General features: G+C 43.0%; 2 protein-coding genes across 4 annotated transcripts in view; one reads left to right on the plus strand and one right to left on the minus strand.

Annotated features, from left to right (window-relative positions):
* Positions 1 to 6,217, plus strand: part of hrasa (HRas proto-oncogene, GTPase a) — a 31,423-nt gene extending 25,206 nt beyond the window's left edge. For both annotated transcript variants that reach the window (XM_083655081.1, XM_083655080.1), the window contains exons 4-6: positions 859 to 1,018; positions 2,582 to 2,706; positions 2,933 to 6,217. In XM_083655081.1, coding sequence (XP_083511207.1) covers positions 859 to 1,018; positions 2,582 to 2,701 — 280 coding nt within the window. In that variant the 3' untranslated portion in view covers positions 2,702 to 2,706; positions 2,933 to 6,217. The remainder of the gene's footprint in view (positions 1 to 858; positions 1,019 to 2,581; positions 2,707 to 2,932) is intronic.
* A 5,124-nt stretch (positions 6,218 to 11,341) lies between these two features.
* On the minus strand, positions 11,342 to 26,495 carry ftsj1 (FtsJ RNA 2'-O-methyltransferase 1). Of its 2 annotated transcripts, none has more exons than XM_083655077.1 (11): positions 26,452 to 26,495; positions 25,471 to 25,608; positions 23,262 to 23,331; positions 21,454 to 21,568; positions 19,674 to 19,752; positions 19,516 to 19,568; positions 18,575 to 18,628; positions 17,518 to 17,620; positions 16,374 to 16,457; positions 14,190 to 14,293; positions 11,342 to 12,064 (listed from the first exon to the last, which is right to left on the minus strand). In XM_083655077.1, the coding sequence occupies exons 2-11, from the start codon at positions 25,589 to 25,591 to the stop codon at positions 11,915 to 11,917; spliced, it is 933 nt and encodes a 310-aa protein (XP_083511203.1). In that variant the 5' UTR covers positions 25,592 to 25,608; positions 26,452 to 26,495; the 3' UTR covers positions 11,342 to 11,914. The 2 variants fall into 2 exon arrangements, with proteins under 2 accessions (XP_083511203.1, XP_083511204.1); XM_083655078.1 differs by having other exon boundaries at positions 25,471 to 25,611; positions 26,452 to 26,476.

Here is a 26,495-nt window from a genome sequence, read left to right on the forward strand (position 1 = left end):
CTCTTAGGCTGGGATGCTGGAGTCTGTGCTGGTCTGCTTCCAGCTGCCAACTTATTTAAGGATGTGCGTTTCTGTTTGACGCTCACCGGCGTCTCCGCTGATGTTGGCACACAACACATCACCTGCCTACAGTCCAGGCCCAGGCTCTACACAGGCTGTGTTTTCACTCCTCTCTTCATCTGAACCTAACCCAGCGCTCTCATACCCCGACACAACAATGCGCCACGCAGATGAGATTAGATCTGCTTTCTGTTTTCCCAGGCGTTTTCATTACCACCATTAGACTTGAAATACCTGCCTCAGTCGCCAGGATATAACCTATAATCACGAGTGACGTGCCGCTGTGACACAAGTTAACAGAAGCCGTGTTGACTGCAGAGGGGCTGTTAGCTGTTAGCTGTGTGCTAATGTAAGCTGCTGTACTGTGGTGGAGGGTGAGCTGATAGATTGATCAGTCAGTGGCTGCTGGCTGCTGTAGTGATGAGGTAATGCTGTCCGTCCCCCACCCTTCCTCTCAGCCTCCCTCCCTCCCTCCCTCGTGCAGAAGTGCAGCACAGCTCCGGCGGGGCCCCAGCTCTTCCTCAGGGTCCTAGAGCTCCCCGGGTGGCTGGCTCTCTGGTGGTGGGGCGGCTGTTGTTGTTTTACAGTATGAAGCAGGGAGGATCCCACACAGGGGAGATGACTCTGTGAATTGAGACTAAATGCTGGGATTTGTTTGGAAACAGTCACAACATGGCAGATAAACATGTAAAGCATAGAGGTGATGAGGCCCTGCCCCCGACTATATTTGAACATTATGCATGTTATTTTACCGTTAGACCAGACGTCTTATTCTCTTGTTTTGCTGTCGACTCGCAGGGAACAGATCAAACGTGTGAAGGACTCAGACGATGTTCCCATGGTGCTCGTGGGTAACAAATGTGACCTCCCGGCGCGCACAGTGGACACACGGCAAGCCCAGGAGCTGGCCCGCTCCTACGGGATCCCTTACATCGAGACGTCCGCCAAGACACGACAGGTACTGAGCACGCATTGAGCACGCACCCAACATGCATCAAGAGACACACACGTCTCATGGAGAGAGAGAGAGAGAGAGAAAACACTTCTCCTCCTTTCTGTCTTTCTCTCTCTGACATTATGAACATTAGTCATGATTAATGTCACTATTCAGATTTTCTGGGTGTTGGGTACATTTCCAGTATTTTCCTGTGTCTCCCCCCCCGTTCTATCCATTCAGCAAAGATAGAATTTAGCTGCTAGCCCAGCCCAGACAGACACGATCGGGGATTTGACCACTGCAGTAAAAGCACATCTGAACAGACGTCTTGTGTTCTGCTCTAGAATCCCCAAACCTGTAGTGTAGAGCCGCAGCACCTTGCTTTGGCGAGTCGACCCATTGATATGGGCGGTTTTACCCCACTCGCGTTCCCACACATGCCGACTATCTCTATACTCACCAACAAATGTTATTATAGTATTTCTCAACATTTCTGAGTTTTATGTGTTATGGCCAATTATTTTACATTTTCACAGTGGTGAATGTGGCTGCATGTACACGTGTGCTGCGTTTTATTATGCTGCAGGCAGTGACTCATAGCCAGGTTACCTTGGCTCAAGAACTGAGCTATTGAAAAGGTCTCACAAGGACAAGTCTCTGCACACCTCCCTCTGTCACACATGATGTACTTTACATACACTCACATTCAACAGTGAAACGGCAGCATGTCACCTCCCTCTGTCACACATGATGTACTTTACATACACTCACATTCAACACTGAAACAACAGCATGTCACCTCCCTCTGTCACACATGATGTACTTTACATACACTCACATTCAACAGTGAAACGGCAGCATGTCACCTCCCTCTGTCACACATGATGTACTTTACATACACTCACATTCAACACTGAAACAACAGCATGTCACCTCCCTCTGTCACACATGATGTACTTTACATACACTCACATTCAACAGTGAAACGGCAGCATGTCACCTCCCTCTGTCACACATGATGTACTTTACATACACTCACATTCAACAGTGAAACTGCAGCATGTCACCTCCCTCTGTCACACATGATGTACTTTACATACACTCACATTCAACACTGAAACAACAGCATGTCACCTCCCTCTGTCACACATGATGTACTTTACATACACTCACATTCAACAGTGAAACGGCAGCATGTCACCTCCCTCTGTCACACATGATGCACTTTACATACACTCACATTCAACAGTGAAACGGCAGCATGTCACCTCCCTCTGTCACACATGATGTACTTTACATACACTCACATTCAACAGTGAAACTGCAGCATGTCAGTCATTTCAATTCAAGAATTGGCAAACCTGTTTTTGATAGTATGGTTCCCTGATAAACAGCGTCTCACATGGTCATGGTTGCCATGTTGATGTTGCTCAGCCTTTGAACGGTGAATACGCTTGAGGGGGCCTTTGCATCAGTAAAATTGATGTGCAGTGTAGCTTTAGTTAGCATTGACGCTTTTCTCAAACCTGTGTGTGTGTGTGTGTGTGTGTGTGTGTGTGTGTGTGTGTGTGTGTGTGTGCGCAGGGAGTGGAGGACGCCTTCTACACACTGGTGAGGGAGATCAGACAGCACAAGCTGAGGAAGCTGAACCCCCCAGATGACGGTGGTACAGACTGTATGAGCTGTCGCTGTGTGGTATCGTGATGCAGGTCCGACATTTTTCAACAGATTACACTTTCATGTTTCACAGCTACAGCTAGTTATGTGGCTGGACCCCAAATGATGTCCTTAATGCTGGAGCTTTTAATGAACATGACTGTTCCAGTCAAATTCCAAAAATATGTAGTCCATAATATGTTTTCTTTTTTCTTCTTTCTTTTTTTCTTCAATACAATGGCACCAACATCTGTCCCTCTCTCCTGTTTCCCCTACCAGCTCACTGTTGCAGGGTGAGGAGAGGTCCTACGGCGCATAGTGGCAGCATGGACTTGAAGGTCGAAAGATGAAATGACTCAATGATGAAACATAAACTTTAAAAAAAGAAAAGATGATGGTCGAAGCAAAAGCTCGCACGGAAACCACCAGAGCTGACTTCTACCATAGACCTTTATGGAAACCACCAGAGCTGACTTCTACCATAGACCTTTATGGAAACCACCAGAGCTGACTTCTACCATAGACCTTTATGGAAACCACCAGAGCTGACTTCTACCATAGACCTTTATGGACAGGAGGATGTGGACCGTTGCCTAAGTGGCTGGCTGTAGCCTGGTCCGGCCCCCCCTTTTGGTCCATGTCTGCCTGTGAGCAACACCACTAATGACTTGTCAACTCCAGTGTGGTCTCGCTGGGCAGCTCCACAACTTCCTGCTAACTTATTGTTTTGAGTCTAAACACTGGTCTTAAAGGGGGCGTCAAGCAAGCCCCTCCCACCTTGAAAGCCTAATTCCACTCCCTCCGCCTGCCTCCTGGAACAGCTGACTGGACTGGACTGGAATGGACATTAGTTTCCCCCTCGAAATAAATGCCCCATCCCACCTCCGCCTTTTGCTTCCCTCAAATGGCTGTTTAGTAACCTCATTATACTGGATACAGGGGGTGGAGTCTGACATGAGACACCACATGGGAATTACTATCATTTGTTGTTGTTGTTTTAACAGTTAGCCTAGTCATAAAAAAAAAAAGAAAAAACACACGCGCACACAAAAAACATATCTTATTTTGTTTTGATATGGAACTTTTTCTGTGATTGGAGGATTTGAGAGCGATCGTCACTGAGCGCTGTTAAGTGAGCAGTTTATTTCGGGTGACACATGGTTGACATTTTTCATGACCTGTCCGGCTCAGTTGGAAGTCCTTTGCGGATGGATGGTGTTCCACCTTTTAACGGAGAAAATAAAAGATGGAGTAATTTGACAGAATGCAGATGCATTCAGCCCTCACAGGACCCTGATGTTTACATGCTAAGGGTTAACTCTTTGTGGAATAATAATAGTAATGGCTAGTGTAGGTTCTGGTGCAATAGGATTGTTTACTGTCTGATATTAGGCAAAAGGACTGGGGAACAAATCATCTCTCACGCCTGCTTATTTTCTTGTATTTCGTTGCTTTAGGAAGGAGAGGTACAGTAACCGTACATGACATTTTGACTTGCCGTCATCTTCACAGTAAGTTGTCCAGGCTGAAGAGGTTCCTTTTTAGAATCCTATACAGTCGCACAGAGGCCTTGACAGTGACAGACTATGGTTTGAGACAATATGATTTTCTTGCATTTAATTAGATGTCTTAACTGTTACGTACTGTAAGGGGAGATATTACAGGCATTTTATAGATTGCAAGGATCATTCACTGTTGATAAGGCTCAGGAATTGGGGTCCGGGAAGGTTCCATCTCGTGGTCCTGGACCCCCAAGAGTAGGCGTGTCACCAGTTTGCTCTGCAGAGTGTAACGCACAAGTCCTGCCTTAGAGTACGGACCACCTGTCGGACAGTAACGTCAGTTTTTGCCACACACCAAACTATCCTCACACACCGCTCCTCTTTCTCGTCACAATCGCCACCTCAGCTCTCGAAAGGAACAATAACCAGTTAGGTGCTAACGTCGTCAGAACCATACTGATATGTGGAACTGTTATGTGTACGAGATGATTGATATTGGGGGTGCACTGCTTTGATTCTCAATATTGACTAGCCTGCGCTCTCCAAAATGTAACCGCATCCATTTGCTGCCTAAATGAAAATGACCGCTCTGTGTTTCTTGCCTTATCTGTGCTAGTTAGTACCTCATGTATGCAGTGAGTCAGTGACGTCTCCCAGGGACACATGTTTGGTGTTCTGTACGTTTCATTGTTCTTTTTGACTATAATGTGCAACTGAAGAAGTAGAGAAGTGTGTCGAGGTTAGACTTGCACTGTACAGTATTTGATGTTTTAATTGACCCAAGAAAGAAAGACACGCCACCCCCCAAAACACTACACTGATCGAAAGGTTTTTCTTTTATGGCATGCCCGTCTGAACGCGATAATGTGTTTAAAGCGACTGAAATACAACAATGGTAAGAAAATGCTTTTGACAAGGCCCCACTACAAGTGATTCTGTCTGCCTCCCATAGTTCATTCAGATGGTCAGAATTGTGAATATACATTAAAAGAATATGAAGTTGAAGCCCTTTGAACTCTTTTCCTTTGAGAAAGTCCATTCAACTGGAACATGTGATGTTGATCACAACAAACGGTTTTGAATCCTTTTACAACCTTTTTCCATCCACTTCCTGATGACTTTATTGGTACTGTATGTGCACAGTGAGTTTAGAGACTCAAACCTTAAAAGCTCTTCAAACACTGAGCTGAGAAATGACCATGCATGGTGACAAGAGTCCCAGGAAGTGCAGACAGGTTCTGGCAATATTATTAAGATGCAAACCTCCAAAAGACATCTCAGACCTCTTGTGTGAAAGCCTGCTATTGTTAGCAGACATCTGAATGTCTTGGAATGCTCTTTCACAACGGTCTCCTGAGATTCAAGGCAAGCCATGATATTAATATTTTGGATTTATAGTTTGTAGTTACAGTGAGGCTTATTACCGTACTCACATGGCATGGCTTAAAGAAATATGAGGATCATCTAGATGCGTGGATGATAGTGGTCAGGTTGTCTTGTTTATTTTTATGAGGGAGGTTCTAAACTGTGAATGTGTTTAAGTGAGTTATTAGATATTGTTTGGTTTGCGCTGAGGAACTGTTTTACCGTAACTTACTCGACAAAAAAAGCCTTGTGTTTGAAAATACACAATATTGAGATATGTGGAAAGGTTGGTCTTTGGTTCTAGTTTTTGTTGTGTATTGACTAACGTTTATTTTCCACCCAGTGTTTTTAACATATATTTACAGTCCCCATAGTATGCTTGTCCTTTCCCTGTGTCTATCTTTATACAGTACATCAACGATAGTACCATCACATTTCACAAATCTATGCATTCCCATGAAATAAGAATAACTGTCATGTTGCAGCAGGGATACTCAGCCAGAAAACCACAAGTATACATGTCTGAATAGCTGGCAAGCATGACAAAGACTGTATGGACCATTGGGAGTTTTGCACAAGGATACAGTGGGCTTAAGGGCTTGTTTCTCCCTAGCAAACTGTGGAATGAGCGGTGCGGAAGGGATTTGTGAAAATGTCAACTGTTTAACTATTTAAGATGTATTTACTCTTCAATGATGTGGCAAATGTATAGCAGGGCAGGAATAAAGATGTCAAGATGAACCCACTTCTTGGTCCCTTATCTGTCAACTTTCACAATGATTCCCTCCATTTCCAGTTTGAGAGTTGCTGCCATCTACAGGCAGATCTGGTGTTTGTCAGTATGACCCAATGGTATGACCATGGGTAATGTGAGTGGTTCAAACCAAACATAGACGGGAACAAATTGATTTATTTTGATTGGTTAACGATGAGCTATTATGCAACCAGAATACATAATACATAGAAATTTGTGTCTGCCGTCAGTACTGTCTGGTTGGCACAACTTGGATCATGCATTTGTGACTCATAAGCTTGATTTACTGGTCATAATGTGGACAAGCACAGTCATGGTGAAGGTTCAAAGAACAGGCATAAAGCGTCTCACGCTTCCTATCAACAATGCCATTTACATGGATTGTTAGATTGTGCAGGTAAACAAGCAGCCTAATACATTTCCACTGACCTCAGTGAAGCTTTCCTCAAATCACAACACATGGCTCTAGAGCACATCATCAAAGAAAAAGCTTTGGATGATGTTTCTTCATGTTGATCAAACAATTCTAATATTTATGAAAGGGAGGTCAGACTTGTGAAATAAATGGTCTATACCTGCAGATATTGGGCTCATTTAATTGGATTCAGTTAATCCTGGCCCAACTGACAGTTGCACCTTTCTCATTATCTATAAAACCAACTAAAATAAGTTGGTTAATTGGGTCACATTATATACTCCTGTCATGTTTGCTCAAGCCCTAATAATAATAATGCATTTATTTTATATAGCGCTTTTCAAGGGAGGGTGATGGTTTGGAGGAGGTGGTCAGGGGTAGGGGAGGTTGTAAACTTGGGAGAACAGATAGGTTTTAAGCCCTGTAGCCTAGTTACCGCTTTTTAGGGCTCCGTTTGATTTGCATAATTGTGAGGCTGCTCAGTTATTGGCCCACAAGGACAAACGATAAAAGATAAGTAGTTATCCATAAACCCATGCAAGAGGAAACTCTTAAGACTCGGTTGAGAGTTGGTGATAGAAAGGATACAAAACAAAAGTAGTAATCTGTCTAGATTTTTGTTGCAGACAATCCATAATCATGACATACAATCACACTGTGGATACGATTAAGAAAATGCTCCCGAAGGTAAGAAAATCAATCAGCGTTGAGTCTACTATTTTCACTTGAAGATGTTTTTCATTGTCTGATTGTTGTTTGTTTCATGAAGACATATGTTGAACGGCAACATGTGGCGAGTGAAATATATGTTGCAGTGACCCACTACAAAAGCCTTGTGCCCATGATGGATACATATGGTAAGAAGCACAACAGTTCTGCTTACTCATTGCCTGCCATAATGCTAATTCACATGTGGCGATTCATAACTGTGTCATTCAGTTATCTGAACAAGTATTTACTGTATATGTGATATAACCAACGCTGCCTATTTGTACAGTTTTCAACAATGGCACGACAAAGGACTTAATGAGTGTATCAGGAACCATTCCTGTCTTATATAAAGGTAACAATTGCACCAAATCATCAAATATAACCATATAAGTTGACTTTATCATGTCTATTCAGATCAATTCAGAAGAAAGTGAGGAGAAAAATGAATAATCTTTCATAGTATACTAATTTAAATCATGTTCTTTCTGTTCTTACAAGCCAAGCCCTACAACACCCCAGTATGCCTATGGCTTGCAGAAAGCTACCCCCACACTGCACCTATATGCTATGTCAAGCCCACCCAAGAGATGATGATCCTCACAGCACAGCACATCACTAGAAATGGTGAAGTCATGCTGCCTTACCTGAAGGAGTGGAAGCATGTGAGAGAATTGAACTTTGTATTATTGGACAGGACCGTATCTAACTAGCAATCTCGCGTGGTGCGTGCGCTCAATTTCTAGGGTGGAGACTGTGGAGACGATGTGCCATGGGTCTAACATGTGGGATTTATGACATCACTGATGATGTCACGATTTGCGTCACAAATCAAAATGATGATGATGTTACTGTGTAACGCACGTGCTTGATTTCTAGGGTGGAGACTGGAGGTGCAATCTGGGTGCAACATGTGGGATTTATGACATCGCTGATGATGTAACTGATGATGTCACGATTTGCATCACAAGTCATTGATGATGTCACGATTTGCATCATGAAGTGACACAAAACGTGACTAACACCGCAAAATCGTGACTAACACCGCCCGCCTTTATAGTCCGTTTTAATGATGATGATGAGATGAATAATGGCAACAAGCTAAATTCACACTGTCAGACTATAAACAGATAAACACTGAAGCAGGAGAAACCGGTGCATTTTTTTAACATCCAAGTTAAATTGCTAGTTCATTCAATAGGACCTCAAGAACAGCTTGTTTAGACGCACTGACGTTTACACCAGGATGTAGTTATACAGTCCATGGTAGTTGTAAGCCTTATACCCATGTTGGCTTGACTTGTCCTTTCTCCCATCAGACTGATTGTGACCTAGTGAGTCTGCTTCAGGTGATGGCTGCTGTGTTTGGAGAATTCCCCCCTGTGTGCATAAGACCTCTTCATCCAGAGGCAGAACAAGCTTCTTGTAAGTAACACACAGGCAGACAGTAGGTCTCCACATTGTGCCAAAACAACATCAGTGCATCTGGCCCACATACAGGTTTGATGCTGATAAGAGAGAAATATGATTCATGTCTAGGCCACACCTGCTTCAAGTGTGAGAGCAGGTTCAGCACTTGTATATTTAGGTCTGAGAATAAACAAGGCATCCTGTTTATGAAGGAGAGACCTTATTAATCAATCTGTTGCTTCCAGGTTCACGACACTTCCACAGACAGGCCACAGATAGGAATTCATACCTGTTTTTGACCAGAGACGATGGTCAACCTTTCCAACAAGAAAATGAAACCAACTGTTAGCTGTTGGTGTGGTTTATTTGTTTGTCTATTGCCTGTAAAATGTCTGTCAATGTCAAGTGGTGTTCATTGCTGATTTCATGGGTCAGTAAGTCAAGCCTTGAGACAAAGAAATAACCACATTACAGTATGTCCAATTGTTTTCAACAACCATCACATTTTTCTGTTGTCAAATTGCTGACGAATACACAGCCTCTACGCCTATATGAATGTACACGGAACTCTGCACTTTTCAAAAATTTCTTACAACTTTGTTTATATTTACTGAGAAAATGCATGCCCCTCTATGACAACAAGCGATGTGCAAACTTGGTGTATTTGCCATCTATGCGTAAAGCATTTTGGTTAAAAGCACTCACCAAATATCATTTCATGTTATGGCTGAAGCTATTGTGATGTATAGGTTTTGCTTTGCTGTGCATAAGAATGATGTGGATAATGTGGCTGTAGAAATAAAATGTCCAATGCACACTGTATGCACTGTGCCATCTGCCCTTCTCTAATTGGTTCCTCGCTATAGCCTACTTGTTTTCCTGGTGCTACTTTAGGCCTTCTGATGTGCCAAACTAAAAGAGTTCAATTAACTGACGGATAAAGTTTATATCTGTTTGGTCATGTTACAACTCATGTAAATCCACTGCCTATTTAACTTAGTCTGTAAATCTCATGTAAATTCAACGTAAATTCATATTTATTATCCACAGAACACTTCACCACTCATGTAAATATTGTATATATTTACTCGATTTGATTGCACTTGCAACTTTGTGATTGTCTTTAGTTATCTTCCTACTTCTTATCTCTGTATATTGATGTGACCGCTACGCTGCATACAGACAAATCCCTCGTATGTAACTTGCATACTGTGGCAATAAAAGTGATTCTGATTGTATTATAAACCATGGCTGACCAATTTGGGACCCACACACACACGACTGTGAGTTACAATGGGCCTTTTTCACAGCAGTCATTTTGTGTTTACAAGGCAGGGTAAACACAGGTAGCCTGGGTAAACCCATCCCCCACGTGACCTGCTCTCAGACCTGTTCTCAGTCACTATGATAGTGACTGGGAACTGAGAGAGCAGGTCACGTGGTGGCTGGGTTTACCTAGGCTAAAACACAGGTGCAACCAAAACATGAACGAGGGTTTCCAACTTTCAATCCATAGGTGTTAGGTGTTCCAGTGCTGGGGCCCTCATTAATGTTTTGGTTGCACCTGCATTTACCCTTCATGCCTTTTCGACACCAAATGGCTGCTGTGAAAAAGGACCACTAGGTGTGAGGTCTGCTGAAGGTTTATCTTGGAGTTAAGGCAAAGATCACACACAGTCACAGTTGGCATTGCAAGTCCACGTGTTTATTCTAATCGACTGTGGACTTGTTTTTCTGTAAAGTTGTTACAAATATTGGTAGTCCCCCCCCCCCCCCTCCCCAAGTGTAGTTGCTTATTTGGGCTTAGAACACGGCTCTCTCGAATACTCGATTCTGATTGGTCAATCAACAATATTCACCGGTCATTATTTCTCGACAACCGACCGCTGCTCTGCCACACCTGGATTAATCAGTTGGTAAGAGCATTTTGTCCGCAGACGCTACTAATTAGGCCAACCAGTTGCAGCTGTGGTGTCTTGTGTGCCAATTACGAATGAAACCGCTTTGTGTTGAAAACGCTATTAAAAAATCTATTTGAATAATTATTTTTGTCAGATTATTGAATGATTTAGTTGTAGGCCGTGTTCTAAGCGGGATACTGGAAATAATGACCTTCAGGTGAATGATTAAGCCCTCCGCTGCGCGTCGGGCTAAATCATTCACCTGTCGGTCATTATTTCCACAGTAATCACCGGCTCAGTATACATTATCCCTTACATATATACTCCCTTGTTGTCAACCAGATGCTTTCGATAGTTTGTCCTGTTGCAGGATCCGTCCACAACCCTAAACAAAATCTTCTTACCCTTTTCTTCCATCAGTTCAGTAATGCAAATATTGCCAGGTTGTGAAGTTTGTGTTGTTTTGAAAGAAAAGTATTTTGTAAACCAGTCTGCAGAATAACTTAACAAGATGTAACTGCTTTTGCAATTCTAGACACACAGGATGCACATTTTCTCATTCTTTTGAATTAAGTTGACTTTAATTCCACAGATGCTTCCATCTCCAATAAATGATTTCTAACATCTCTCCCTAACTATTTGTTCATCCAACCGCACATGACGTTAAACAGATAAAACAATCAAAAACATTTCATAAAATATCATAAGGAAACCTGGCTTGTTGGACTAAACTGTATGTGATGTATGTGATAGTAGTTTTCTCCTTTAATTATAAGTCTCCCTCCTCATTTCCTCTAACACTCAACACTTTCCTCCAGCCGTTCCGTCCTCTGATGCTTGGAAACAGCGCAGCTGTTTGTCCACAGATCCACTTGAGTGTCTTTTTCTCTTCATGTCTAGGTCTCTGGTCTGGTCTAGTTTCTGGTCAGACCACAGACTAGAGACTAAATCGTTTAGTCTGTGGTCTGGTCTCCTGTCTGGTTTGTTGTCTAGTGTCTGGTCTAGTTTCTGGTCAGACCGTCTGTGGTCTGGTCTAGTCTCTGGTCTAGTGTCTAGTCTGTGGTCTGGTCTAGTCTCTTGTCTGGGCTCTAGGTTAGTCTCTAGTCTGGTTTAGTCTCTGGTCTCGGCTCTGGTCTAGTCTCTAGTCTGTGGTCTGGTCTCATCTATAGTCTGTGGTGTGGTCTAGTCTCTAGTCTGGTCTAGTCCCTAGTCTGTGGTCTGTTCTAGTCTCTGGTCTGGGCTCTGGTCCTCTCGGGCGAGCAGGTTGCTCTTGCGGAGCAGGCTGGCCTGCTGGTAGGGAGGGCAGATAGGCGGCTGGGTGGGGGGGGTGTACTGGTACTGCTGCCGGCCATCCAGCTGAGGAGCACAGGGACAAGCAGGGTGTTAGGCTATATTTGTTTTCATGTGAGAAAATATAAATAAAAAATACTAATAAATAAATGACAGACTGAAAACACCCAAGTCTATCTGGATGACTTGAGCTAATTGGTCTGAAGTCAGGGCAGACAGTGCAGTTAGTGGAGGATATATTGAAAAATGTATTTCATTTTAAAAGAACTGCAAACATTCATGAAATACCATCTGAACACCCTGCCAAAAATAATAACAATTTGAACTGAAGCTACCGTAAATTCCGGACTATAAGCCGCGGCTTTTTTCCCGTTTTTTGGCCCCTGCGGCTTATATAACGGTGCGTCTTATCTATGGATTTTTTCAGAAAAAAAAAAAAAAATACAAATAAAATCTCTCTTTTTTAGCACTCTTTCTAACTATAAATCCACTTCTGTTTTAATTTCCTCTCTTGCCCTCTTTTCACCACACCGCGGACACTGTGTGCACTGTAAAAATAAACAACGGTGGTGTTGTGTTATGTTGTTTTGTTGAAATGTTACGGTAATACGGTAAATGGGAGCTTCCTCAAACAGCCATCTCTTTCCCGACAATCCCCTCTGTGCGTGACCACTTACATATGGTAATTACGGTAAGCAAACGGCCACTCGGCCATCAACTCCCTCCCCCGACTACCAGGAGAAAATCACAAACTTCGGCGAATTCACACAAAGGAAGATCAAGGAATATTCACAACAAGACGAGCAGTAGAAGCAACACTCTCACTTACCATGGGGAAGGTACGCAGAAATTCACACGACGCAGCTTTCAAGTTGAAAGCAGTCAATCTCGCATTAAAAGAGGGAAACAGAGCAGCCGCGCGTAACCTGGGCATCGATGAGTCAATGGTGAGGCGTTGGACGGTGCAGCAGGAGGACAAACACAAAGGAAGATCACGGAATATTATAGGAGTGTGAAAACATCCACAATCACCAACGGGTTCCAAAACGCTGGACTGCTGCGGGATGAAGAGGATGACGCCGCCACAGCTGGCGCTGAGGGCCGTCAGAGGCTTCAGAGGCTGTTCGATGCCGACAGTGATGAAGAGGAGTTCGTTGGTTTTGAGTGACAATGAAGGAGAGAGGAGAGTGGTTGACGAAGCCACCCTGAACCTGTTCGTTTCCGACACTGAAGATGAGGACTTTGGTGGTTTCAGTACGCAGGAAGAAGAGGAAGACGAGGATTAGTGACTTGACTTCTCTGGTTACAGGTTTGCTGCACATATAGCCTATTGTTGTGTGATTTTGTCTGGGGATTAGTGACCTGACTTTTGTTTTGTTTTGTTGAAATGTTAATAAATGGGAGCTTCCCCAAACAGCCATCTCTTTCCCGACATTCCTCTCTGTGCACGAACCCTTTCATATGGTAATTAAACATCAAAACACCCGCGGCTTATAGACCGGTGCGGCTTATAGAAGAAAAAAATAGTCAATTTTGGTCCCGCGGCTTATAGACCGGTGCGTCTTATAGTCCGGAATTTATACATCAAAACTAAACCAAAAGATTTGTAAGAAAAATAAAAAGAAAGAAAAAAAGAAATACAAATAAAATAAACAAAAACTACCAAACACTGAAAATCAACTACGGTAAATTAAACTAATTAAACTAGACTGAATACAAAATGAAAGAGTATTAATTCATTGATTAATTAATTTATCTCAGGTCTCCCGTCTAGCATCATAAACACTTCTGTACAAAACCACCAAGAGCTTCATTTTAGTTTGTGTTTGATTTCCAAATAGCTGCTCTGTGGCTCAAACTTTCACCATTCCTCCTTTGTCTTAGCATCATACAGATGTTACTATTAAACTTCCAATATGGTCTTCTGCTTTTGCAAACTGGGAGCTCTTGCTAATGTTAGTTATATTTTACTCCATTTTATCTCTCAGGTTTTGCTATCTTGAGGGACTTTTCTTCTGAAGGCCATTTGAGCTACGGAGAAGCTGTTTGGAAACGAAACACGAAAACAAAGCTTCGTAGGTTGTTTTGTATCCAAGTGTTTGGGATGCTAGTAATGACACGTACAAATCTACGCCATCTAGTGTTCCGCTGGGTCTAGCCAGACAGGGGAGAGGTGTGGAACGGGTCAGACCTGCAGTGGGTAGGTCCGGTCCGAGTCAAACGCGCTCAGGTCGCCGCAGGCCAGGAAGGGAACGATGATCCGGTTCACACCTTCCAACTGGTTGAAGTCCACATCTGGAGACAGAGGGAAGCCAGTGTTACACAGACAGGAAGAGCCTAATGGTATCACTGCTCGTTATTATGATTAGGATTAAGTTATGCCTAACCTAATCACTAGGTGTTGCTCCTACTGTTAACCAACCCCACCGTAACTTTACATCTCTCCCTACATGTATTGACTTAATAGTGTGACTTACTCACTTTGTTTGTAAGTTTATCTGGCTAGTAGGGGTAGTAACTCACAAATCGTATATTGTAGTTACCAGGCTGAGCAGCAGCAGTGTGTGTGTATGTGTGTGAGAGAGATGGCTGGTCTCCCTTGAGAAAGAGTATTGTTCACCATCTGCTATTATTGGTAGGCGCTCAATATGGAGTAGGGCTGTTGGAACGAGTTTTGAGATTTGAATATAATTTGATTTGAATAAATATTAATAAAATTGCATTATAATCTTTTTTGATTGTTTATTTATTTATTTAATACGGCAAATCTCCTCCGTCTCACCTTGGCCAACCAGCATGTTAAAACAAATCATTTTGTCACATGTGATGAACTATTAAAGGTCCATTCTGTCATTTTAACTAAATAAGAAGTCAATTGCTCGAGTGACATCACTGATAACATCACAACTGCCTGATGACATCACAGTCGAGCAATTGCGTGACATCACTTCCAGTTGAGTGACATCACTTCTTCACACACACACACACTCTTCCTTGTCGCCTCGATCCAGACCCAAATCTCGGCAACACACAGGTGAGGGGAGTAACACACATAAATAAACACAATTTGAAATCACACAATTTATCAGTGAAATACTGTGATTTATAGATTCCTTATGCTATAACATATTTTTACTGATACTAACTAACTGATACTTAAATTAACCCAGTGGCACTCATATTCTGGTTTATTTCAAGAAAAACATCTTGGCTAGTGGAAATTCTAATTGGCTGGTAACTTTAAAATCTAGCAGCCATATTGGCTGGTGATCACAAAAGTTAATTTCAAGCCCTGCGGGGAGAGCAGGTGGGGCGACATGAGAGTAATATGATGGTTAAGACTGAATAATGACATCACAACCATCTACCGTAAATTCCGGACTATAAGCCGCACCTTTTTTCCCGTTTTTTGGGCTTTTTTGGCCCCTGCGGCTTATATAACGGTGCGGCTTATCTATGGATTTAAAAAAAAAAAAAAAAAAAAAAAAAAAAAAAATCTCTCTTTTTTAGCACTCTTTCTAACTATAAATCCTATATAACTATAATAAGTTTTAATTTCCTCTCTTGCCCTCTTTTCACCACACTGTATGACACTGTATGACACTGTGTGCACTGTAAAAAACAACACAGGTGGTGTTGTGTTATGTTGTTTTGTTGAAATGTTAATAAATGGGAGCTTCCTCAAACAGCCATCTCTTTCCCGACAATCCCCTCTGTGCATGAACCCTTACATATGGTAATTAAACATTAAAACACAAAAAAAAAAAAAAAAAAAAAAAAATACCATTAAAACACCCGCGGCTTATAGTCCGGTGTGGCTTATATAAGAAAAAAATAGTCAACTTTGCAGGTGCGGCCCGGTGCGGCTTATAGTCCGGAATTTACGGTAATCCTAATGTTAATTTAAAATGAGATATTCCTATAAATCTGGCTTCAAACAACCAAAGAAAACCAAAGAAACCCCCCCAAAGTCTATAAATCCCCCTTATCTAGGGAAATTTCCCACTAGTTTGCAAAGTGAATTTCAGGCCCTGAGTTTCGGTCACAAATGCTACCAAATAGAAGAGTTCCAGTTTGGACGTTTAGCGTTCAAAAATGAATGCAACCACGTACTATTTTTAGCCATTTTAGCTAAAATGCAGCAACACAATAGCTCTTTGACAGCGATGCGCACTTCCTTGTTAGCGAAAATAATGTAAACAGGAAGTCGACAACCGGCTACAGCTGAGGATCATGGGAAAGGTCAAAGTCCAGGAAAAAGGTGAATACTTGTATTTATGTGGACATAAAGAAATCATTCAAATGTGTGTGTGTACGTGTGTGTGTGTGTGTGTGTGTGTGTGTGTGTGTGTGTGTGTGTGTGTGTGTTAGTTACCATAGCAGTGATCCAGCAGAGGGTTGGACATGTTGGGTACGTAACCTTCAGGTGGAGAGTAATTCTGACACACAACAAAGGCCTCTGCACAGGAGAGACACAAAGGAAAAAAGAAAAACATGAAACATGTTGGAGAGAACTAACACAATCCAAAAGCAAACTAGAAACTTATTTGGCCCTAAACAGACAGTATACGATGGTAGATTACCTGACTATTGTGACTGAGAAAATCCTTAAAAGATACACTCCGTGAACACAGCCTGGCTGTGGCCAAAATCAGCAGACCTGGCAACCCAGAGAGGAGCGGCTGTTCAATCCATTCACAGTCAGACCTGGCAACCCAGAGAGGAGCGGCTATGTTCACTCTGCTCACATACAGACCTGGCAACCCAGAGAGGAGCGGCTATGTTCACTCTGCAGTCTGCTCACAGACAGACCTGGCAACCCAGAGAGGAGCGGCTATGTTCACTCTGCAGTCTGCTCACAGGCAGACTTGGCAACTAGGGATACACGATATATCGGCAATCATATGTTAGTCATTTTTTAACATATCGGCATCGGTCTACCTGCACTGTCTGCTACCCCCCGCTCATGTCCCAGGTCCAACCACCAAGCCATGCCCTGTCACTCCCCAGGGCAAACACCAAACCATGCCCTGTCCCTCCCCAGGGCAAACACCAAATGCCTGGACAGCAGCTTTCTTCACTCTGCCATAACTACATGGAACAGGCTTCCCCCTGCGGGTGTGGGAGACATCACATCAAGCAGTGTTCATGCCTTCTAGAAGAGACTGAACAAACACCTCCTCAGCACCAGTCCCTACAACTCAAGGACATGTGTCCATCATACATTAATCAGCCTCACACATATACTGTACATGTATTTCTGAGTAGTTGCAGATCAATGATAGGCTCTCTGAATGTTATTCATGAACCCTGTATCTGTAATAGCATAATAAAAAAGCACCTTGAATTGAATGAAAAAGAGAGTAAGAGAGCATTATGTATATGTGATTGTGTGTATATTCTGTTTTAATTGTATTATTATTCCATGGATGTTTTCTTATATAAACATCATGTAACAGTCCTGTTGTCTGCCTGAGGGTCTGTGTATCTGTGTGTGCGTGCGCGTGCGTGTGTCTGACCAATGCTGGAGTTGCGGCTGCTGCGTGGCTTGGCACAGGTCACACTACTGAAGAAGATCTTCAGCTGGGAGTACAGCAAGGTGACGTCCTTCCCCCGGAAGATCTGAGGACAGGAGGGTGAGAGCTGAGTTCTACTGACACTCTACTGAGAGGCTCAACTGACAAGCTCTATGGTGAGGCCCTACTAAGAGGCTCAACTGACAGGTTCTATGGTGAGGTTCTACTGGCAGGCTCTACTCTACTGTGGGCCTCTGATTGTGATCAGTTTTTTTTTATAATCTTTAGTCTTGAGGAAAGAAGATCCCGCAGACTGCTCTTGATCCCGCAGACTGCTCTTGATCCCACAGACTGCTCTTGCTCAGCATCACAATTTATTGATCACGTCACGTGTGATCATCAATAAATTGTGATCCTGAGCAAGAGCGGGATCTTCCTTCCTCAAGACTCAGGTTATATTTTCCAACGCACCTGCATCAGAATAGCCTGGTAAACCAGCCGGTCACATGAACTCACATTTCATTTAGTTCTTTGTTCCCATTTGGCCTGAAGCCTTCACAACAGTCTTTGCAGTGGGCGGAAATTGGGCGGGTGTACTTGCCTTCAGCCAATCAGCATTGGATCCCGTCAAACCCAAATCCACTCGGGAGAACGGCAAAAACATATTTTCCGCCCAGAAACTCCGCTGTTGCATACTCTGTACTTGTTTAATTGTTATGGCTGTTTAAACTAGACGAACATTGACATTACTCCTCAAGGCAGACAGGCAAGGAGGCGGCCATTACTGTTTTGCTAGCGACGTTCTGATTGACCGGTTACGATGTCAACTACGAGGCAGGTCGCTGATTGGCTCGTCCGCTTTGTAGTTTCTGCAGACAGCCCTCCCAGAGTTGAGGCCAGACGGTCCCGCATAACCAAATGAAATGTGAGTTCATGAGACCGGCTGGTTTACCAGGCTAGCATCGGAGAGAATTGGATGTGCGAATATCTCATTGGAAAAAACTATTATTATTTTATTTTTTAATCATAAAAGAATAAATGCTCAATACGTTGGACGCACCTTGGCAACAAAAGCTCCTCCAGGTTTCAGGACATGTGTGGTGATGTTGAGAGCCTACGAGGAAAACAAGTGTTTATCCATCAGAGACTAGCAGCAGTATGTGATAGGCTTGCCGTGGTAGTCTGTGTTACATGGTGGTCGAGCATACACTGATTACATTACTTGTCCACCAGCATTTTTTTAAATATATATAATAGAAATAAAACCCAGCGTCCACACTACGGATGCTACAATTATAAACTGAAAGTGAAACTGAAAGCACAGAGGAGCAGAGTCAGAGTTCACTTATCACGTGACAAGGCTAAATGTATATATAGACATGTATTGGAAATATCTGGTAAGCCTTTGCTTGTTCCACAACATTGTATTGTCTGCTAGAAGAGCCAACGAGCCGGTTAGTGAGCTAGCAGCTGCTAAGCTAAGGTCAGGTGACTTTATCATGACCCGCTTTTTATTTCTCCTCAGAAAAAGTGGCAGTGCTTTTTCCACGGAAAACAAAAAAAACAAAAAACAAAAAAGGCTACGTGAGAGTTGAGTTAACCGACAAGACGATGGCAGAAGATTTGGTATCAAAGCGAAAATATTTCGGATTTAGACCCAGCGCTAATAGGGAACCTGATAACGTTAAGCAGGCAATCTAAATAGAAACATTTACCGTGCCCTGGCAGTTTGAGACACAATCAACGGCATGTTCTCTCACAGCTGGAGGAGACGGGAGCTGCAGAAAGCCCAGGCGACCCCACTTGGGGTCGTGAGTCATGGCCGCAAGGTTGGGAACCACTGCACTAGGCTTTAGTAACATTATGCACCAATTACTTTTTTAAGTGCCCCCACATTTTTGTAAATGCCCCCAGTTTTTAGACAGTGGGGGCAAAAGTTGCCCCCAAAATATTTTTTAAATTTCCTACACTGACCGTTCCCCACCCACCCGCCATACTTACAGCCAATAGGAGCTGAGCTTGGATGTACTCATCCACATCATGAAGCCCGGTTACTACGGAAACAAAAGAATTGCGGCGTGTGAAAAAACACTTGAATTTCAGATGACAGATGACAGCTGCTGCGTGCCGTGCAGAGGGCCCGTCTGTAGGTTTCTCACCGTCTGGCGCTCCGTCACAAACCACCAGGTCGGCAGGCCGGCCCTCGAAATGACGGATTATCTCCTGCGCTGTGGACACCTGAAGCAGAGGGAAGGGAAACAGGGGAAAGTTTTCTTTATCAGGTATAAAACTGTAACAAGCACTGGAAACCAGTCAAATTACTCATTTGTGAATTTTCATTTTGAATAGACAAATGTCCCCTCTTCCACTCCTGCCTCATCGGCTGTCATGGTTACGCCTGGGACACACCAGAAACCGAACGTCTCCGTCGCAGCGCGTCATGGAAGCATCGAGCAGGAGCCTGGCCATTCACACCGGAAGCGCTCTGTTTTGCTCTGCCTCAGATATTTCATTTCACTCTACTAAATGGTACTTGAGAATGACTGTTGGAGAAGGCACATATTTTGTGACACTTTACTGTACATAGACTACGCAACTTCTATTTTATTGTTTATGGTACATTCCTATGCCTCTTATAATGTTTGATGTTTATATTTATTTTTCCATGCATGAGTGCGAGCAACTGTAGCATGACTCAATTTTCCCTCGGGGATCAATGAAGTTATTCTGATTCTGATTTTGAGGGCTTTAAAGTATGAATGACAGATAAATAGATCTGGGGGCTGCGGCAATTTTTCAAAAAAATAAGAAAACGTTTATTTTATTTTATCCGGGGCTATTCATAAAACATTCGGGGCTATAGCCCCAAATGCCCATGCCTAACGACGCCCATGGGAATTACTGTTTACATGATGAAATTTACGTGTTACGTCTTGTGATTAGATGGGCCTAGGTAAGAAGTGGGCGGGCCTATAGGCACATCAAGGCCCACCCATAACTATGGGGCTGCCGTAATACCTGGCTTAACAATTAGATGTTACCACTTTATAACTAGAACACCTGAAAGTGGGGAAAGAAGAAGACTTGTTGTCCACCCTATTCCGGTGCCATTTCAAGCTAGGTTTAAAACTCTTGCATTGCACCGTAACACGGGCGTTACGTTTCTGATTTTTTGCTGTTCATCTGTCATTAACGTGATGAATTAGGTGGTTAATTCTGAACAATGCTGTTCATGCTACATGCCAAACTAATCGTCTGAATATTGCGCATCAAACCATGTCTTCCTGTTTCGGATCAGATCAACACAGCGGAAGTTATAGCCGTCTTTGTACAAAGACAAAGACAACATTTCAGATTATTTGGCTTTTTCAAATGGCTTTTTGGAAATCCGCCTAGGTATCTCCCTACAAAAACCACTGCCAAATACTCATGTTTTGGTATTTTTTCATCTTCTTTGAGTTGGGATGTGGTAAGGCCTGTGGCTATGTCTCCAATGGGTTTCTAGCCATAAATACAACAACCACAGGTAACTGTTTACACTCTAAAAGTGTTTTTTATTCTAGGCGAGAATCAACCACTGTGTTTGAGCTGGCGTTACTCAGGGTCAGCAACACATAGAGTCATTCTGACACTTGGAACAGAAACTCCAACGTCTTACCTTTCAGAAAAGGTCAGGCAGTTGTCTGTAACCCTAGCGGTTCAGCCACAGTAGGCATTTTAGTTTGGGTATGTCGTTTTCACCATTTTCTTCAGAAATAGGTGGCTTTAGAAGAGGTTTGTAAAGGTTGGATTTCTAAAATGATGACAAAGGAGTAAGAGTAAAAAGAAGAAGAAAATATGAGGGAAATTTAAACTAGACTAGACAGAAGTAAATGGGCTGCAAATCAAAATGACATGGGTGTTGTCCTTTACAATCTGACATGCCCTCTTCCTCGTCACCTTGGTGATGTCTCCCTGGATCTGCGTCACTCCTGGTAGAGGAGCCATGGCCTGCAGATCCACGGCAACAATCTTCACCTCCTCACCCTCTCCCTGCTCCTCTCCCTCCTTCACTCTGGGTGGGAGAAAGCAAAGGAAAAGCATCAAGTAGAGGCCGTACATGTTTGTGCCTCCCACCTCCTCCCCTGCAGAAAAATCGTAGCTAGTTAACGTTAGCCCTGTGTCAGCACCGATGGTCAGCATCGCACCCCGCACAGTTGACGGAGAATGACAGTTGGAGATTGACAGCTGTCAAGTCATGATGCTATTGGTTGAAATTTTATAGTAAACGCTGACGTAAGCGCACTGTCGATTTTGTTATGAATAAAGACAACATGGTTGAATTTTGATGTGAAAAACCAAATAAACTGGATTTTTTGAATTGTTGGGCATACATTGTTAAATAGGTGCACTCTGTGACCAGGGATGTGATCTAAAATAGTTAAAAAGTTGTTTTTCATTTCAGCTCGACTTTTAAGACTTAAAATACCACATTTAAAATACACTAGAAGAGTTTGAAAATACCTTAGTCCCTCACACTCACAGTTATGCTGACCTTACACCAAAAGAGTTTTCAAGCACTTCAAGGTCCAGTTTTCAAGCACTGTCGCAGACTAATTTCCAATGTAGGAATGAAATCATGAGTTTTATTAGAGTTGTGGCGCGCTCCCGTCATCTCAATCGTTTGGTGTAAGGTGGTGACAGGGTTTCCACTATATGCATTCAGTGGTGGTATATAGTCACTGTTCCTTTCACACTACACAACTGTCTGTCTTGTAATCAGGAGTCTTTAGCCACTTTTACACAGAAGTGTAAAAATCAGAAGAAGAAGAAAAGGATTGGATCGCTTTTCGCTTTCTTTTCAGCCTTTCCCCTTTTTATTGCTGTGACGGCCATAACGTCAAATCTAAATATTCCTATAGGGAGTTATGGGTTTGTTGGGATAAAAGCTATTAGTAGGCTATAAATCCGCAGGAATACTATAACGTTACCGTAGTTGTTTTTCACACAACAGTCAAGACTGCAGTAACAGCGATTTCTTTCCATTCCTTTCTTTCCACTGCTGTATTGATGATATCTAGTTATTTCTGATGGTAGAACTTCAATTTGGAGGTGGTTTCCCCTCAGTCCTCCTGTCATTTTTTATGAATGAGCTGAACTTCGATCCTGTCTTTCTGTCTTTTAAAACAGAGGCTGATTAGGGGCTGATAAAACCTCGACTGGTGGAACGAAAGGCGTAACAAAATGACATGCCATTCCGTCCTTGTGACTTTTATACAGAAGGCGAGGCGTGATGACGCCGCAACGAACATGGCTTTCACAGGTTGTGTAAAAGGGGCTTATGACTGAGCTGTGACAGCGGATCACACATTACAAGATGTTTCACCAGGAGAATCCCCGTCCAGTCCGCAATCACAGTCTCACACTGGCTTTATTCTTCCTAAACACACGCTCGCACATTGATGAGTCACTCAGTCTCCAAAATTGGTTCAATGTCATATTTATTAAAGTCAGAGTTATTAAGTTTACGGCTATATCAAATATTATTTTGGGTTCCAATAGATAATAGAATGATCTTAGTAAACATCTAAAATTAGCATTTTTATTTATTTATTTATTTTAAGCAGAAAACGCCCAGCTGTCCGGTGCATTGGCCAAACCTAATTTAGCTGCATTTGGCTAGCAGCTACTGATAACAGTCCCACTTGATTTGGATCTGCCTGACTGAAGGCCGAGTGGATTGGTCTGCTGTCTGTTCAGAAACCCACCTGAGTTTACGGCTGAGGACTTGGCTCCAGCTGCCAGGAGCAGCACACAGATCCACCGCTCGACTCACACCTGCAGACAGAGAGAGAGAGAGAGAGAGAGAGAGAGAGAGAGAGAGAGAGAGAGAGAGAGAGAGAGAGAGAGAGAGAGAGAGAGTCATCTACAATAGGATGAGCTTTCCTACGACAAATGTTACAAAGTGCTGTATAGCAGGAAGAAGGCTAAATCAGCGGATCTAATAAAGGAGATAATGAGGTAAAAGTTGGTACTCCTCGGCCCAAAGCACCCACACCCAGTCTTGGATATAAAACACTTGGATTCTGCTGCATGTTTGGTGAAACCTGATGGCCATGTTCTGTATCCTGGAGCTGTAAAAAGATGACAGGAGCTAACTAACAGGAGCTGTATTTCATGGTTCCTACACATTTTCAATTCAAAAGGTCTAGAGATGCAAATTGTACGCACATTTCTGAATCGATCATCATAACATTAACGAGCCATCAATTGATTAATTGTAAATGCCAGATTTACCAAATGCGGTTTTTTTTGCGCTCAATCAGGGCCGTTTCTACCGTTTTTTGCACTCAATCAGGGCCGTTTCTACGGGTGGGCCTGGGTAGGCACAGGCCCACCCACTTCTTGCCCTGGCCCACCCAAAAAATAAAAAATAAAAATAATAATTGTTTGTTTTCTAGAGGCAAACTTGCTGCTGCCTTGCTAGCTAATGGTTTTGTAGCTTAAAAACGCAGGGCACATCATCTCCAGAGCCTAATGCATGACGACTTCACGACATCTAGGAATTTTGCACGCTTCGCGCGCAAAATTTCGTCATGCAATTGCCCCACCAATTTGATCCAGGCCCACCCATAATTGAATTTCTGCCTCCGCCCCTGCGCTCAATCAAACGCTTTATTTCCACAGTGCCAAGCAAGATATTGCATATTCCCACAGCATTGCATAGCCTGTGAAACATAAAAACCTAGAAGCCTAGATATTTAAACACATTTGTGTGGGCTTTAAGCCGTGTAGGCGCTGCATATAGGCAGCTAAAACTCACTTTAAAGTGTGTGGCACTGAGCAGATGGATGGAGGGTTGAGGCAGAGACGAGGAAGAGCCAGGCTCAGCCAGCCAACTTATCTCAGTGGTAGAGCATTGCGCTTGTCGTGGCGTTGTATGAGTACACAGGATTGTGGACAATACAGCGATTTGCGATTGTGATTGCGAAATAATAAACAAATGGTATGTACAGTAGGGATGTGCTGTTATGAGTTTTTGACAGTATGATAACCTTGGACAAACATACCATGGTTTCACAGTATCACAGACTAAAATACATGAAATCTATTACAAATATATTCAAAATAAATAAATAAAATGATTTGAAATAAAATTTTCTTTAAAAAAAAATTCTGATCAGAATACAGCATATATATTTTATAATAAAATCTTTACAATTTATATAGCCATGTACTCTTCACAACATCCTGTGATATCAGTCTGTTGTTTGAGACATTTGCCTGTCTCAAATGGGCAAATTTCCCAGGCAAATTGGCAGTGCCAACTCCAATCAGGGGAGGGACAGGGGCTAATGACTGAATTTAATTTGAGGGTGAACTATACCTTTACCTTTCATTTGATCATCTACGGGAGGGGTGTCAAACACATTTTGTTCACGGGCCACATGCGACCCAATTTGGTCTCAAGTGGGCCAGACAAAGAAAATCAATGCATAATAACCCATAAATAACAACCAAATTGTTCCTCTATATGTTCCAGTTTCTTTTTGTGTAAGAATTTCAGGTACATTTTAAGAACACATTTTCACATAGGGTTATCTCAGCTACCACAGGCCTATCAAACAAATTATCAAATCTACTATCTGTAACTGTGCATTACAATTGACAGCAACGGTGCAATTCTATATATTCAGGGGTAATGAAAATAGTTGATCATTTAGTGACAAATACAGAAAACATGAATAGGCTACTTACTATTTAACTTGCTCCTTAAACCTGGTACTTCCCCCTAGCCCTCACAAATGCATTAAATTGGATTGAAAGACAAATTGGATTGAAGGACTTTGCAAAGTCATCTTGTGGGCCAGATTGGACCCTCTGTTGGCTGGTTCTGGCCCCTGGGCCATATCTTTGACACCCCTGATGTAAGCCAATCATCTCTCCATGTGGCATGCCTCCATGCTGCAGACTTGCCTTTAAACAGGCTGAACTCCTGGTCCAGCTGCAACAGCTTGAAGGCGCTCCTGGCCCTCCAGCCCTCCTCCTTGGCCAGACGGTAGTAGATGTCCCGCTTGTCTTTGGATGAACGACCCATCTTCACCTGCACCTGCTCTGCTGGACAAACAGAGCAGAGCACATCAGCAGCAGCTAATCAGATGAGTGACCCATCTTCACATGCACCTGCTCTACTAACTGGACACACAGAGCAGAGCACATCAGCAGCATCTAGCCTAGCCTAGTCAGATGAGTGACCCATCTTCACCTGCACCTGCTCTGCTGGACAGTGGACCCAGAGCAGAGCACATCAGCAGCAGCTAGTCAGATGAGTGACCCATCTTCACCTGCGCCTGCTCTACTACTGGACACAGAGCACAGCACATCAGCAGCAGCTACAGTAGTGAGATGAGTGACCCATCTTCACATGCACCTGCTCTACTGGACACACAGTGCAGACTGCAGAGCACATCAGCATCAGCTAGTCAGATGAGTGACCCATCTTCACCTGCACCTGCTCTACTACTGGACACAGAGTGAGCAGAGCACATCAGCAGCTAGCTTAGTCAGATGAGTGACCCATCTTCACATGCACCTGCTCTACTAACTGGACACACAGAGCAGATTTTATTGAAAGAAGTGATATTGCATGCCGAATCGAAGAGTGTATCATAACAAGTCTAAGCAGCTCTTCAGTGGAACCATGGACTGTATAAGTGGAACCTTGCCGATAAGACAGGCCACCCCGCCCGCTTTTTGAATGGAGTTTGGCGTGCAGTCCTCTGTACAAGAGAGACCGTCACATAATCATGGCGACCTGGGCTGGATGTCCGATGTTTAGTAAATACTTAGCATTAGGTTTAATGTATTAATACTTAATGTAAATATTACACATCAGAAATATAAAATACGTATCCCGTAAATAGTCGTTTTGAGCGGATTTAACGCCATTTTACTCACAGCTGGGACAGCAAGGTTGGTCACGTGTTCCCTACGTGTTCCGT

The sequence above is a fragment of the Poromitra crassiceps genome (assembly GCF_964638095.1).
Source record: "Poromitra crassiceps genome assembly, chromosome: 18".
Lineage (NCBI taxonomy): Eukaryota > Metazoa > Chordata > Actinopteri > Beryciformes > Melamphaidae > Poromitra > Poromitra crassiceps.